This window comes from Centroberyx affinis, unplaced genomic scaffold (assembly GCF_046629955.1).
Source record: "Centroberyx affinis isolate AG114_WGS23_722 - 3 ecotype Tasmania unplaced genomic scaffold, CSIRO-AGI_Caff_v1 ptg001291l_1, whole genome shotgun sequence".
NCBI classification, from domain to species: domain Eukaryota; kingdom Metazoa; phylum Chordata; class Actinopteri; order Beryciformes; family Berycidae; genus Centroberyx; species Centroberyx affinis.
Window position 1 is genome coordinate 230,085 of NW_027279797.1, and position 16,041 is coordinate 246,125.

At 42.3% G+C, this 16,041-nt stretch overlaps 1 protein-coding gene across 1 annotated transcript in view; it reads left to right on the forward strand.

The window, feature by feature from the left end:
• Positions 1-8,973, forward strand: part of robo3 (roundabout, axon guidance receptor, homolog 3 (Drosophila)) — a 149,403-nt gene extending 140,430 nt beyond the window's left edge. Inside the window, exons 26-27 of the mRNA XM_071525397.1 lie at positions 5,905-6,047; positions 8,668-8,973. Of these exons, the coding sequence (XP_071381498.1) occupies positions 5,905-6,047; positions 8,668-8,679 (155 nt within the window). The 3' untranslated portion in view covers positions 8,680-8,973. The remainder of the gene's footprint in view (positions 1-5,904; positions 6,048-8,667) is intronic.
• Positions 8,974-16,041: the final 7,068 nt, after the last annotated feature.

The following is a 16,041-nucleotide window of genomic DNA, read 5'->3' on the forward strand; positions in this document are numbered from 1 at the left end:
GAGGTTTGTTTACCACTCTCCTGGGCCAAATCACATCTGGCAGGTGGACGGCTATGATAAACTAAAACCTTATGGTCTGGCAATCCACGGCTGCATCGACCATTTCTCCAGAAAGATCATGTGGCTGAAGTGTGGCGTCACCAACAATGAACCGTGGGTTATTGCAAGAAACTACATGGAGTGCGTGGCTGAATGCGGAACCCTTCCAATGCACATTCAGACAGACTGTGGCACTGAGAACGGTGTCATGGCTGCCGTGCACTCTGCACTGAGGTCAGGAGATTCTGATGATTTTGCCGGAGCCTCAAACCTCATTTATGGCTCTTCAACTTCCAATCAGAGAATGGAGAGCTGGTGGTCCTTACTGAGAAAAACAAGGTAGGTTCTGTTTTTTGTAATCTCTTCTCATAAACTTAAAATATACGTATATATAAATGTATTAATTATAATTCTAAGATATAATTATATAATTCTGGGTGGACTTTCACTGGAATTTGACCTATATTGTCCAATATCTGAGAAGATAACCAGTGAAAGTGCACCTATTTATTTTCGGATATAGTAAGGGTAGCATGATAATTATTTTTTTCTTTGAAACATGAAGACCTGGACCCCAGTGGACTCCAATGGACCCAACATTCCACACTATACTCATGTTTTCTGAGATTCAATCCCTGATTGAAGATCTGTTATCATTTTTTATTGGATAAACAGGCAGAATAACTATAATTTTGAATGACAAATAATGTTCAAACCTGAATATGACATCTGAGCAGCATAAGATATTAAATGTTGATTGTCAGTGACATGATTTAAGAGAGGAGGTGAAGAGGTGTACTTACTTTTGCACACAATGTTTTTCATTTATTTCAATTTTCTAACTTCATAAAAAAGGATATAGAATTTTCTTATTACTTTAGTGTCATAGAAAACAGAAAACATTGGAAAGGTCTCAGACAAAAAAAAAAATCTAATTTTGTAGCCCAACAAATTGTGCAAAAATAAACTTTCACAGCACTGTAATTGACATTTAAAACATTTTTACTGTCAGTCATTCTTAATTGAAAGGTTTTAGTCGAAGATTGTAACATTTATCTTTTTAACTTTAGGGCCCAATTTTGGATGGATCTCTTCAGTGACCTGAAGGAAAAGAAACACTTCAACGGGAGCCATGCACATCAGTGTTTGGTTCGCTTCGTTTTTTTGGATGTCTTAACCAGAGACCTCGAAGAATGCAGGAGGATGTGGAACACACACACCATGCGACCGGTTCGCCAGTCCTGCTGGCCGCCGGGGAACCCAGAGGCCATGTACAACTTCCCACACAGGTATGCATCTGTTACACCTTTTCAACAGGACTCAGGTCAGTGCTTTAAACAGATTTAGTATTGGCCAAATCCAGGTGAACTCATGATATCCCCCTTTAAACTGAAATAGGAAACTTGGACTATATTGAAAGATTCAAACAAGAAATGTATTATTTGACTCCTAGGTTTCACGGAAGACAGTGTGGCACTAGAGCGGTGCCAGAAACCCTGCAGCACTTCGAGGTCACCCTGCCGCCCCTTGGTGCTTCCTGTGGAGATGCAGCTCTTCAAGCTCGGTTTGAGGAAATACAGAGACAGAGGGGGCTACGCATGCAAGTCAACTGGGCTAGTGCTGTGGAAAATTACATAATAATAAAACGCATCTCTGGTCTGTAAATGAGCCCTAAAATTATTATTATTATTATTGATTAGAATAGCCGACATAACGGATTTAGTATTGGCCAAACCCAGGAGAATTCATGATGCCAAAATGCAAGGCCTCTTTGAACTTCTCATAACTGGCTGCCAAAGGTAAGTGCAATGAGTTTTCACAGGTCTTTGCGATTGGGAAGTGGGACATTGATGCTGGGCTGGGGTGGGAGTGCATTAAGCCTAGTTCCCAACATGAGGATGTCGGCGAGGGAAGGCGCTGAATTGTCCTCTGAAAGTCAAAGAGAAATGTTAAAATTAGGGCAAAAATAAAGTTTTGTATGGGTTTAGAGATGATAATGAGCACCACCGAAGAGCAAAAGTATGCAATGAATTCCATGTAAATAAAAATGATGCCAAGTACCACTTCTTTGTGCCTACAATGTATTTGCCTACCTGAATGACTGCTTCCATACTTTCATATAACTTGTGGCAGAGGTTACATACAGTTGTTTTAAACTTGTGTGGTGTTCCCTAATTTACAACACTCCTACACCATACAGCTCACACATCCAAGCGCTGCTTACACTACTGATACTACTGACGAACATACTCATTTTTATTTGATTAAGTTTTGTTTAAATTTATTTAGCCTGCCATTTCATATGTGCTTTGCCATTTTTGTCACAATTCTGAGCCAGTTCGTGACAAAGTGGGGGCTGCTCTAAAGGTTAGTTGAGGTTACTTAGGATTGGTTCACTCTTAGTTTAGTATGTGCATTTGTTGGTTAGTTTTTGCCCTTCCTGTTTGGTCCCTGTTCGATATTGGTCACCTTTTCCCTTTCCCTGAAGAGTGAAGAGTGGATTGTTTGGATAGGAGAGAACATTGGTTGATTGGGTTTGAAAAGTTCCTTTAAGGTCTTTGTAAGTGGAGTCTGTTAGGTGTGTGTTTTATCAGTTTAGTGTGCATTAACTTGGTTGGGGTATCCACTGTAGCTATTCTCCCTTGGTAGGCATAGCAACGTTACTCTTCGGAGTTTCGTTGAGTTTGTTGTTTTTGTGCGGTGTTAGTGGTTAGAGTGTGGCTCGGGAGTACGTCCGTGTGTAAAGGAGGTGAAAAGGAGGTGAAAAGATTGTGTAGCCTCACTGTCCCAGCGGATATCTGGTACATAAGAACCCGCCACGAAGCCGCACGAAGACTAAGAGTTGAGTTAGTGTTTAGTTAGGCAGATAGAGGGGATCTTTAAATTGTTCTTTGTGGTGGTTACCTGCAACTTTGTTGGTGCGCACAATTGACTTGTTTTTTCTTAGGTTTGTAATTGGATTGCTATGGCAAAAATAGTTGGAAGTTTATTCAGTGTCCCTCAGAAAGCCTGCTTGAGCACTGCACCAAAGATCAATTATTAAAGATTGCTGAATATTATGATGTTGAGGTTGGTGGTAAACGATTGAAGGAGCGTGTGAAGGCCATTCTGAAGGCTAACTTGATGCAGTCTGGAGTTCTTACTGTGCAGGAAATAGGCCAGCCTGTTATATAAGTCCAGCTGCATTATCTTCTGGTTGAAGTTTTGAACAGCACAAAGAACTTTTAATGATACAATTAGAACATGAGAAAATTAAAAGGGAACAGCAAGTTGAACTAGAAAAACTGAAGCAAAGAAATGAGTTGGCAAAACCTGATTTGCAACAGTCTAGGCTCAATCTCATTAAAGAGGGAACGTTGTCAGCTGTTAGCTTCTCATTTTGACATATTTAAGAACATGCAGCTGTTGCCAAAATTCAATTCAGTCAGGTCCAGACACTTTTTCTCTTTGTTTGCGCGAATAGCTGACTCCAGAGATTGGCCAGACAAAGAGCACACCTTGATGTTGCAGTGTGTGTTGACAGGTAAAGCGCAGGAAGCTTATGCTGCTTTAAGTGCAGAGGAGAGAAAGGAATATGTAAAAGTTAAAGCTGCAGTCTTAAAGCATACAAGTTGGTTCCGGAGGCTTATAGACAGCGGTTCCGCAATAGGAAAAAAGATGAGAAACAGATCCATGTAGAGTGTGTGTATGATTTAATTTCCCAGTTTAATCGTTGGTGCTCCGCGTGAGATGTTGCCACATTTCAGGGTCTTTGTGATCTCATTATACTGGAACAATCTAAAACCTCAGTACCAGATTGTATTGCTACTTATGTCAATGAGTGTAAAGTAAAAACACCTCTGGAGGCTGCAGTTTTGGTAGATGAATATGTACTGATTCAAAAGTAGATTTTATGACTTTGCTAAGAAAACTGTTTTCCTGGACAGTCGGATATTTTTTCCAAAGAAAAAACAGGTGACATGTGAGAGTTGGAGGTGTAAAATCCCCAAATCCATAAAAATTATAGTATTTGCACTTTGTAATGACATTTTTACCTTGTTGTATACATTCTAGCAGGTCAGTGCCATTGCTAGAAAAATTTGTGGCTCTGAAATAAAAATAATTCTACACAGTCATACTTTGTTGTCATATATTTTAGATATTGTCCCATCCCTATCTTGTATATAAATAAAAATGTTAAAACTTCTATTTTCTGCATGAAAAAGTTACATAGTGCAGCTTCTGCGATCATAGATTAAGAAGTTGTTACCTCAAGGAGTGAATTTTTCACATCTTCATCTGTGAGGTCCTCGATCAACGTCTCAAGGGACCGTTCTTTGCCAATGAGGTAGTCAAAGAGGTTCCTTGAAGCACAGCGGGGCCCTGGACCACCATGGACTATGGACATGGCAATCATTCTCCCACATGGAAATATTCATCAGCTGCCACTAGAAAAAAGTCCAATAAAAATATTGTAAGACATGGCCAAATTGTAAATCCAATGTCACAACAACAAAGACAAGTACCTGCACTGTTGAAAGTGAGGTATATATCTTGCTTATTCTTTCTTTTCGCATGGCTCCTTCCCACACATTGGCACAGTTGATATTGAATCTGCAGCAGGAGTTCTTCTTTATGTTTGCTGAAGGACTGGACACTGCCTCTGCAGCTGTCAGTCCATCAGCACTGCATTAAAACAGAATCAAAGGCCAAGCATGACTATACATGTTACTTCATGCTTAAAGAGTAAATAAACCCCAAACCCAAATCTGTGTAAAGCCTGGTGCCAGGTAATGTCACCATCTGTTGTACTCTATAGAGGTGAGATGACCTGGGACCAAAGATCAGCCAATGACAGATGGCCATTTCACTAGCATGCTTATACCATTAGATGTCCTATACCTTGACTGTTTGTTTCCTTTGTGGCTTCTTAGGGCGATTCTTCCCCAATGCCCTCCTCTCCTGAATCTGATCCTGGCAGGTTGAAGATGCTATAATACACACACACACACACACACACACACACACACACACACACACACACACACACACACACACACACACACACACACACACACACAACTTTAACTTGTAACAGTTAGCTAAACCTAAACATAGAAACCTTGTTTTAGTAAACTATGGTTTTATGTATTGCAGTAAAACAAACACTAATTTGGAACCTTGCTGTAATATCGCTGTCAGCATGAAAGCATGAAACGTGGGTGAATAAAAAAATAAATAAATAAATAAATCAAACTATCGCCCAGTGGTCCGACTGCAATTTAAGTCATTTCTCTTGTGGGTTTTTGTTGTCATTTGGTTAAAGTAGTGTTCCTTTGTCACAGTGCGCTCTGTATTTGCCACATGCGTCAATGTCTCAGCCACCGTAGAAATGGGATGAAAAGGCAGCTCTTGCATGTTCCACAGAAATAGAGTAAAATATAGTTATCCTGTGGTAGCCATCGTCAAAGATACCCCATGCTCCATCAAATCAAAGGTTGCCAGTTCATCCCTTGTTCCTTCAGCCAGCTGAAATATGAACAAACCTCTAACATTGCAGCATCGCTGCTGAAGCGTAGCATGTACTTTAAGGCTAAATTTCTTCTTATGAAAATGGCTGGTGGGGGTTGAGGGGGTGAAGAGGTTCAGCCATCATTGGCGAGTCCAGCTTTCTCTGGTCGGAGCGCTCGATCGCTGCGGTTTAGGAGACAGTTTAAAATGGAATTTCTGCAGTTGGTACATCTGTCCAAATTAACATTCAGCTTCACAATTCTCATCTAATCTAACCCCATCCCCCATCCCAATACAATGGTGTGCTGCCTTTCACCAGTCCACCAAAGGGCATCGATTGTAACCCTATCTTCTTTCCCCTATCCTTCCCACCAGATGAAGAGTTAATGCCGTACGGCGGAAAGGCCGGTTACCTCTCCAGGAGTCAGATGTCCAGTAACTGCTCCACCACAGGAAGCTCCTCATCCAGAGGCTCCACGGGCTCCCGGGGGCTCAACTCGGCCAGGAAACACAACGAGGTGGGATACGGCACCCGCCCGCTAATTGACGCTAATGATCTTGTAATGTCAGTAAGGCTTTACGGTTGGAAAATGGTCTCTTTTGACCTCAAACGGTTTAAATAATACATGCCTGCGGCTATTTACGAGCATGGGAACGCAGACTTGTGGCGAGACGACCGGTCCTGCCATCAAGAGGTTCATGTGATTTACTAATATCTACATATCATCTCTTCCGCTCCATAAAACACACATAACTTTGTGTGTGCAGGCGCATACGCAAAAGCTGCCCCATTCCCACAGCAGCCAGCCCCACTCGCAGACACGCACGCATACAGATCTGCCATTACCGTCTACTCTCTGGATGGGCTTTGCAGTACGGAACAATGTTAAGCGCGCACGCCCGCTGCTCTCTCCCCCTCCGGAGTGCACTTCTGAGGGCACACTTCGCCGTGTGAGCGCTCCTTTAAGTGCACCCCCCGCAGGCTCCCCCCGCGAGGAGCTGCCGATGTCTTTTATGGCGGAACAAGCCGCGCCAAGCGAACGGAAAGCTCTGCGGGTTCGCGTGCTATCGGAGCAGCAGCCACAAACACTGTGTTTGACATGGCGTCCCTCGGCGCGACTGTAGGTACGCCGCCTTACCAACACAGTGCAGTATCCTGAGCCGAAAGGATGGCTGGAAAGTTGTGGAAAGGCTTTAACGGAGTCAGAATCAGCACAGAATCTGTTAATTCGTCAAGTGGAATAAGGATACAAGAATTTGTCTGCAGAGGAACATCAAAATAAGACAGAGGAGGACCTCACATACAGTGCAAGGTGTTGAAGTGGTGTATGGTGGTTTAATCAACCAATAGTGGTTCCCATAGGAAAGTTGCACAATACGAGTAATCTAATAGATGTATATAATACTGGAAATTACATGGAATTAAGTCAGGCAACGTGAGCGTGGGCTTATGACAAAACGGCAGATTTAAACGGCGTGTGATAAATGAAACTGGATACTGCAGCGGCTTTGATGTGCTGTTCTCGAGCGCTGTAGCCTGCGAGTTTAATGATGTAACTTGAGGCTTCGCCATAAAGATCTGCGGGGAGAAAAAGAGAAAGGATGGCCCTGTCACGGGTCACTCCACTTTGACCCGAACACACATCTAACATGGGAATGTGGCAAAGCAACTTGTAAAAGGGACACGCACACAATTGCTCTTTTCACTTACTCTTAACACACACACACACACACACACACACACACAGAGCTCCCTTGTCTCCCGTGCTCTGCAGGTCACCCCCCTGTGGAGCAGTAAGGAACACCTCACCCCCCCTCCCCATAACTGACCCTAAGTGACCCTTCCTGCCCTTTTCGCGCCTCGCCAGGAACATGAAAGCGCGACCTCCTTGGCAATAAAGTTCCGGGTGTTTCCACAGGAAGCCTGGATTGGGTTACCCCTCTTCCTGTGGTGCCGCTGACCGCTATCTTTCCCCCTTGACTGACTTGGTCAGTCCTGGGGCGGGGGTGGGGGGCGCGGGGGTGTCATCCTCTGGCCCGTTACATATGTGGCCACCTCTAATCTTAGGCTGGGGACGCATTACACGACTGAACCAACTATGAAAAGAGTGGACATCACACACTTAATGACTGACACTGGCTTCTTGCATCTTAGAGGAACACCCACTTGATGGCCAGTTGGATCCAGGGAACACACACTTTACAGCCAATTGGATTTGGGGAAGACACACTTGACGACCTGTTAGATTTGGGGAATACACATTACTCGAGTTCTCACGGCATGACAATCCCCCCCGATCTCGCAAAAGCACAAACTCTCACGCTTCTACAATACACAACCAAAACAAACATGGAGGTGGAGCATTTCTCTTTCCCTACTTCCTTCCTTCTCCGTGGTTGACCAGCTCACGCTATAGGAGGAATTCAACACTCCTACAGGTTTGAGTTGTAAAAATCAAACATGTTTGACATAATAGTGATGTTCCCGACTGGATTGAGACACTCATTAAAGTCCTGAAACCTCACTCAATATTTTGTGATTGGCCCAAAAATCAGTGCAACCTTTTAAATCAGTCGCAATGCCAAATCGTGGCTAGAATCAGCCTGAAATTATTGCAGTCTGTCCCCATCCTATTGCACTTACACTTATTTCTTAGCCTTCCTACTGTCTCAATACAGGTAAAATCCTAAACGACTGGACTGACTGTTAGAGAAGTTGGCTTAAGATCAGAAGATCAGGGGTTTGAATTTCTGGCAGGGTTAGGGTTAGAAAATCTGAGCAGGAAAAGTGAGAAATCCTGCCTAACCTTCAACAATTACTATCCATGTACTTTTGAGCAATGCCTGCAGTTCCCAGGTGTGAGCAAATATATGAATATGGAGCAAGGTGGTGCTGAAAGAACAACAAAATGAGGATGAGTAAACGCTAAAATATCTTTGGTTGACAGGTAGATACTCCTACTGTCCTTGGTTTAGATTAAGGGCGGTTGGCTGAAATGAGCTGACAACTGCCTTACTTATCAAAATAAAGCGCTTCCAGTGTTTCATCGTTTTGTACTTGAGCTGTTCTGTTTTTTTGGAATTTATTTTCGTAGGTTTGGATGTTTATTGACATTTGGTTGTTTCCTCTCTTTTCAGGAAATGAGATAAGGACGCCAGTGGTACCAAGTGGAAACAAGTGTACAAGTGGAAACTCGGCGTACCTTCGATGCCTCCGTCGTCTTTGCACCATGGACGCAATGACCTGAACAAAAAAAGGAGAGAAAAAGTTTTAGGTTTCAGGATACCGGACTCCGTTTCATCGCTGTGAAAGAACAAAGGACTTCTCATCTTGTTTTTTGGTATTACTATGATTATTTATGAGCTATCGAGTTCTCGCTCCTCTTCCTTATTTGTAAATACCTATCTCTGTACTGTTCTTTTGTGGGCTCTGGATACAGGGAAAGAGACGTATATTGTATTTATGACGATAAAAAAAATACACAAATGTAAAAAAAAAACAACAACAACAACAACAAAAGGTCCGTTATTATAAAAAGCTCATGTCTTCTTGAATGTGCCAACTTCTTTTTTTGTTTAGTTTTTTTTTTGGGGTCAAAATGTATACTTTTGGAAAAAAAAGCATTAACTGCTGTTGCACTCTCTTGTTGTCATGGCAAAACAACAGAAAATATGAAGCACAAAGTGTGTTCGTCGGTCGAGCGGGACGGTCGGAAAAGCCAAAACGAGCGGGGTTCTCGCTCCTGGACGGACTCCTCGGCCTGAGCGCTTCCCCCCCCACCCCACCCCAACCCCCACCCCCACCCACCACCCCCCCGCTGGGATCCCTGCACCCATGTAGTCCGCTAAGAATGTCGTTCTTTTTCTACCTTTTCTTTGGTTTTTCTGCAGAGAAATGTCGTTGGTGTGCCAGCAGACAGACAGACAGGCTTTATAAAAGTTTGATTGTAACCCCCCCCCCCCTTCCTTCCTCCCTCTCCCCTCCCCTTGTTCATTTGAGGGACTGTTTGCTGCAATTGTGCGATAAAATTTGCATATTCTCTTTCCAAAAAAAAAAGAAAAAAAACTACTTCTGTGGACTAACTTTTTTGTACTCTTGTTGTTTTGTAAAAGTACAATAAAATACATTTGCTGAACTATGTCTTAAAGCCTGCGCTCATTTCTTTCCAGGAAGCTTTCCACTAGCACTAATTGAATAATTGCATCCCACTTACTGTTCTATTAGACTCTCCTAGACAACGGCAGCTATAATCACAATCTATATTTTTATAGCACTCTCTCAAAGCACAATTAAAAAGCGCATTACCAAGGAGCAAAAAAACAACAGCGAAAGCAATGAACGCAAGGTAAACAACAAAGTAATAACGGTAAACCATGAAATGGAGGTTGAAAACAAACCGTATGCACTCTTATGCTAGTAAAACTCCTGAGACAAACTTTCAATACCAACTTTTAATACTTTCAGCGTCTAAACTTCTTTAAGCCTTCAAACCCCTACTATTTTCTCCAGGCAAACCTAAATACCCAAAAAAAAAAAAAAAAAAATGCGGCTTAGCTGAAGTTATGTTTGCTTCTTTCTCTCTTAATGCCTCATTCTACCTCCAACTTCACAGTGCATTCCACCTGGGTGAGTGCTGTACGCGCCGAGGAGCGTGAAATTGCCGAGGCCTTCGAGTCTGGAAGCGCAACACACACACACTCCCCTCCTGCTGTCCACCTGAGACAAGGCATGCATTACCCTGTGGTGCTCTACAGATGCACACCGTGTCATGGCATACACAAACTCACTCACTCACTCACCAGCTCAAAACACACACACACACAGGAGTAGCCTTGGGTGTGTTTCTTTTCCGTTGCCCTGTGATGAACTGAGAGAGCAGCATGATAAGATGCTGCTGCACAGCTTTGTTGTAGTCTGCACCCTGAATAGAGAAGGATGAAAGAGGAAGAGAGAGAGAGAGAGAGAGAGTTGACAGGAGGGTGTAAACAGAAAACCTTGTTAAGGAGTGCAGAATGTAGAAAGAACCTGATGAATGTATTAAGGTTGGACCAACTTGGGTTTTGAGAGCTGATGCTATAGGGTGAATTCAGCATAAGTGGGACATGGTTTGCATTTCTAACTTCTGTTACATCTATCAGCCTCTATCCAACACACCAGCCCAACACATCATATATTTCTGAATCCCTCAACATGTTGCCTAACCAAATAAGAGGGATCCATGTTGTCATCATATTTACAGGAGGCATGACATTCATTTGTGTACAGTGTGCCCAAAGCCAAATTTCATTCAGCATTTGCCAAAGCGGGTCAACAGGTTAGATAAAGTGGGACTGATAAATTCTATACTGTAATTCAAGTCCTGATTGTAGGCTACCCCAAATATGTATATATATATATATATATATATATATATATGAATTAAAACACAAGGGTAAACTATTAATGTGTTAATATGTTAATAATGCAAATAGCCTAGAGGAAAGATTAGTTCTGAATGCTTTCCTGATATCACTTAGGGCTTCCAAATTGATTTCTAGCAATTTTTTCTCAATCTTTGCTCTCCATTATAAAGATAAAATCACTCAGATCAATTGGATTAGATTAAGGTATGGCAAGTGCCACACCTTGCCCTATCCAATTGACATCCATGTATAATGAGGACCTGGGTAATATCAAGTTGCATTAGGCCATCTTGCTACTGATTGGCTAAAGGTTCAGGCCTGATTTAAAATTACAGCACTACAAGAACCAGAACCTTGCCTAGTTTAAGTACAGGTGGTCCCATAATGTAAATTTCCCATCTGCATTGCAAAAACCTAAAAGACTGTCCCACTTTATCCAAAACATGCTGTCCCACTTAGGTGGGTCTGTGGGGACAACTCAAAAAAAGACACAAAAAAAAAAATTCAAACATATCAAAATGTTTAATTAGAATCAATTCAGGTTAAGGGCTTCCCATAGACAACCAGTGTAGTATTGATCAATTCTACTATTGCATCAAACAAACTGCATCATATCCATCATATCAGAGGTGGCCGACACCGATTGGCTGATATTGTCCCCATATATCAGCAAACTAATATATCAGTCTAATCCTAGAATGTATTAAAAGTGAAGGAAGTTCATGCATGTGTGGAAAACAAAGATATGGAATCTTTGCTCGTGAAACTGATGGAAAGTGGGTGAAGCAAAGTCCAATTCTTTGACCTTGAGATTTTCCCCCCAAGAGAGAGAGAGAGAGAGAGGGAATTATAATTTGGTCGGTGCGCTCTCACAGCACCAATTTATAAAAGGGATATTTAATAAGTCAGCGACTGCAGGAGTAGATAAGCTGTGTGACTGTAAAATGAGATATTGATGCGATTCTCCTGGAAAGTGCCAAAACACTTGAGCCAATAGATGTATGATAAGCTGTTTGCTTGTATTGTAAGTTTAGGTAGTCTGGAGTGACCTCACTATATCCAAAAGACAACCAAGAACCCCTGCCTTATCTTCACTTCATCAACTCATTTCATTAATGGGACAATGTGCTCCTAAATGATTACCATCTATTCACTTGCGGTTTAATTCAATTGATTATGGCCGAAAGATAGAAATTGGATGGTTTTTGACAAGCTCCATTTTCTCTTCTCAAAGGACTAAGAACTACTTATCACACACTCACTGAATGGGCTTTCTGGGACTTTCATTTCCTAGAGCTGCAGTAATCCAACAGGGTCGTATGAGGTCAGAAACAAAATGTAGTTGAGGTCTTTGAGATCTCTGCTATGATCATAGGGTTTCAGAGGAAATATGGAAATTCCAGTGATTTCAACTTTAAGTGAATATCCTGGTTATGCTGCTTTAAAGCCCTCCAAAGGCAAAAAAAAAATGAGTTATGCTCCAACCCATTTCAATATTTTCCCATCTAAGCATTTTCTGTCTTGGCATGATTTTCACATAATATCTCCTTGTGGGTAAGCATAAAGAATACACTGCATATTAACACAATTAGCAGGATCTCAGCTGCCGTTTGACTTATAACACCGACGAGCCTGCGGAATTAAAAAACAAACAAGTGCAAAGAACAGATAAAACGCCGGGAAGATTTACGCTACTGACCTTCTACAGCGTGACCCAACACCCCCCCTACCCTTTCCATGCCCCCTACACCTCCCTCCATCCTTCGCTCCCTCCATCCCTCCCTTCTTTTCTCTCCCTCTCCCCGAGCCATAAATCACCTAACTCATTCATTAGGCCAATGTCAGGGCAGGAACGCCCACCAGGGCAGAAGCCAGAGAGGCGATGGTCTGAGAGAGAAAGGAGGGAGAGACAGAGGGAGAAAAGGGAGGATGAAAAGGAGGGGATGGCGTCATTTAGACCCCTGTTCCCCCCATTCCAAAAATGCAACACGCCAATTTCCATGTTAATTTGCCCCGCGACAGGGGAGATGGATGCTTGTGACTTTTTGGCTGATGTGATGCATACATAGAGGATCCGAAATGAAGCCATTATGTAGGATAGAACATAAAAGATTTGTTGGCAAAGAAAGTAGACAATGAGGCGATGTTATGAAACGGTCAATATTTCACTTTATGAGAACATTTACATATGCCAATTTAAGATAATGGCCTGTCAACCAACAATATTTGCCACTTCATCTGTAGTAATGCACTAGAAATTAAGGCTAAGTGTAGAGAGTGTAGAGATGTAAGAGAGAGTGTTTGCATGTGTGTGTGTGTGTGTATGTGTGTGGGTGTGTGTATTGAGGTGGGTTAACTAGCCCTGTGTTGACGGACATGGCAATATTGAAACAGATCACCCATATGGGTGCCATTGATTTCCAGTTAATTGAATGATTGCCACTTTAACATGCAGCACCACCGTTAACCGCTGCTGTCAGTCAATGGGAAAACGTTGCTGGCATTTGAACAGCCGCCTTGATGATATTAGAAATGATCCTGGACAGACAGATACACTGTCATTTTACTATGGATACAGCCCACTTCCTGGAGTGACAGTGTGAGTCGATAAAAATAATTGATCATCTCAACATGCTTTGACTGTACACTTTGGTGTCTTGGCTTTGAAAATGAATATTTTGCATACTGCTTTTCCAATATTGTTTCTGATATTTTTCACTCATTAGTGGTTCAAGCCCTAGGGCTGAACTACTATTGTTTTGCTACTCATTTATTATTTTATATTCTATTTGTGTGCTTTTATTCTATTTGTTCTTTTTTTCCCTTGCTGAATCCTATTACTTTTGCTGCTGCAAAACTAACCTCATTTCCCCACAGGGATCAATAGAGTTTCATTGTATTTTACAAACAGTCATGCCAATAAATGAATTGGATTGAACTGAGTGGCTGGGGGTTTGAGTTGTGACAATTTGCGGATTTAAAGACAATTCTACAAAACTGGTTAATGATTTAACACTGAAAAGATGCACACAAAAGCTGCACCAAGTTGTAAGTACAAGTGGTAAAATGGGTCTGGTTTTATGAGCAGGGTCAAGTCGCATGCTGTCAAGCTTTGTCAGAATAGATAGAAATATTGTGTTATGTATATCATAGGCCAGAAGGCCAGTTGATAATACTGACACACTGCTGCCAGACTGCTGCTCAGCCTCCTCTTTGAATAGTAATTATCCATTTGGTAAAGTAACTACAGGAAGGTCATAAATCAGACACACACATAAAGTGTGTGTGCGTGTGTGCATGTGGTTTCAGGCCATGTCTTAATATGGGTCATTGGTTTACTGACATACTATATAAAGCTGGTATTTTGGCATAGACCAAACTCTGTGATGCACAAATCCCTGTAGGGCAGTTCTTTGTCTGTGTGTGTGTGTGTGTGTGTGTGTGTGTGTGTGTGTGTGTGTGTGTGTGTGTGTGTGGTGCATATGAAAAGAAGACCTACAGTCCAGTGTGATTCAACATTACGTGCAGCTCTATAATGTGTGGTCTAGGCCTGTCAGAGAGTGTGTGTTGTGTGAATGTGTTGCACAGTGGAGCTGGGAGCTTTGTGTATGAAGCATATGGCCTTAGTGAACGAGCCAGATGAAGGATAATCCCTTTGGCAGTCCAGTACGCACACGCACACACACACACGCACACACGCGCACACACACACACACACACACACACACACACACACACACACACACACACACACACACACACACACACACACACACAGTCCAGTGCTGTTAGGATTGCTGCATTGCATATGGATTGGTGATGCAGCACATATAATAATTTAATAAAGTCTAAGGCTTGATCTAGGACACTGAAGCTCATACGGCTGTTTTCTTCTTAATGTTTCTTCCCTTTTTTCAACCCCTTGTCGCTTATTGTTTGACTGTATGAAATTATGTTTCTATTCTTCTAAATATTGTTTAGAGCTCCCAGAGTTTGCTGTTTGCTGATTTAAACCAGTACAGATTCCTCAGCTGGGAAAGGGCCTTCCACAACTGATGACCTCTGTGCAAGATCTGAGAGACTTATTTGAGACTGAGATTGAAATGTTTTTGCACAGAAACAAAGCATGCTTCTCTTTTGAAAACAGAAAAAAAAGAACAGTAGAAAATAGAAAAAGCTACAGCTTCACATCTCTACTTGCTTTCAAACCCACTGGTTTCTGGTACCTTGCACCTTGTAAATGGAACAGACAGCAAAGCACTTGTCAGCTCGCCATGCCTCGTCTCATTTGCACATTCCTTTGCAGACCACAGCAACCAAGATACAAGAGTCGAGAGTGGACCGCACAACTTCATCCATAATACTCACACGACGCAGGTAAACTGACTGAAGTATCTAGAAGTGGATAATGCTGGGTGTCCATGTAGAAAGCATCTGCTGTAGAGTCTGTAAACAGGGAGAAACAACATGGAGTCTTATTTTTCCGTTTGGACAGCCATCAAGAAGAGCTAAGAAAGCCATATGGTTGGATGAGGGTTTAATTCCTCTCTCCTACAGGTTTGTGATTAGAAGCCATTATCAGGCACACCAGCACTGCTTACCTTGGTTCATTTACCCAACCAGATGAGGGCCAAGCATCACCTTGCCGGTCCACATAGCCTTGAAGAACACGAGGGGTCAATCAAAATCTGCCCCGCTGGCCACAGAGGAGCAGCCTGCAATCTGAAGATACTTTAGAGCCATCCTCCAGCAGCAGCTCCTGCAGCCTGACCACTTCCACTGAGACTGAAACAGCAAAGCTACTACTTTTCACTCATCTGAATGAAAGCTCTAAGCGCCAAAAAAGTGGTTTCTGGAGTGCGGCGCTGCGATAAGGGCAAATTGTAAAATGGAAGACCTCTGTTAGACACTGAATTCTGAAGTGTGTGTGTACAGTGCATATCAAAATTCAAAAGCAAAAGGTGCTTCTGCTAAGTATTAATTGAAGGGCGTGCTCCAAGATGTTTTAGTTGCCCATTTGTAATGCATTGTTAAAATTAGTTTTTCATTTCAGAGCTCAACGCAATACAAACTAGAACACTGAAAAGGGTGTATAGACTTTTGATACAC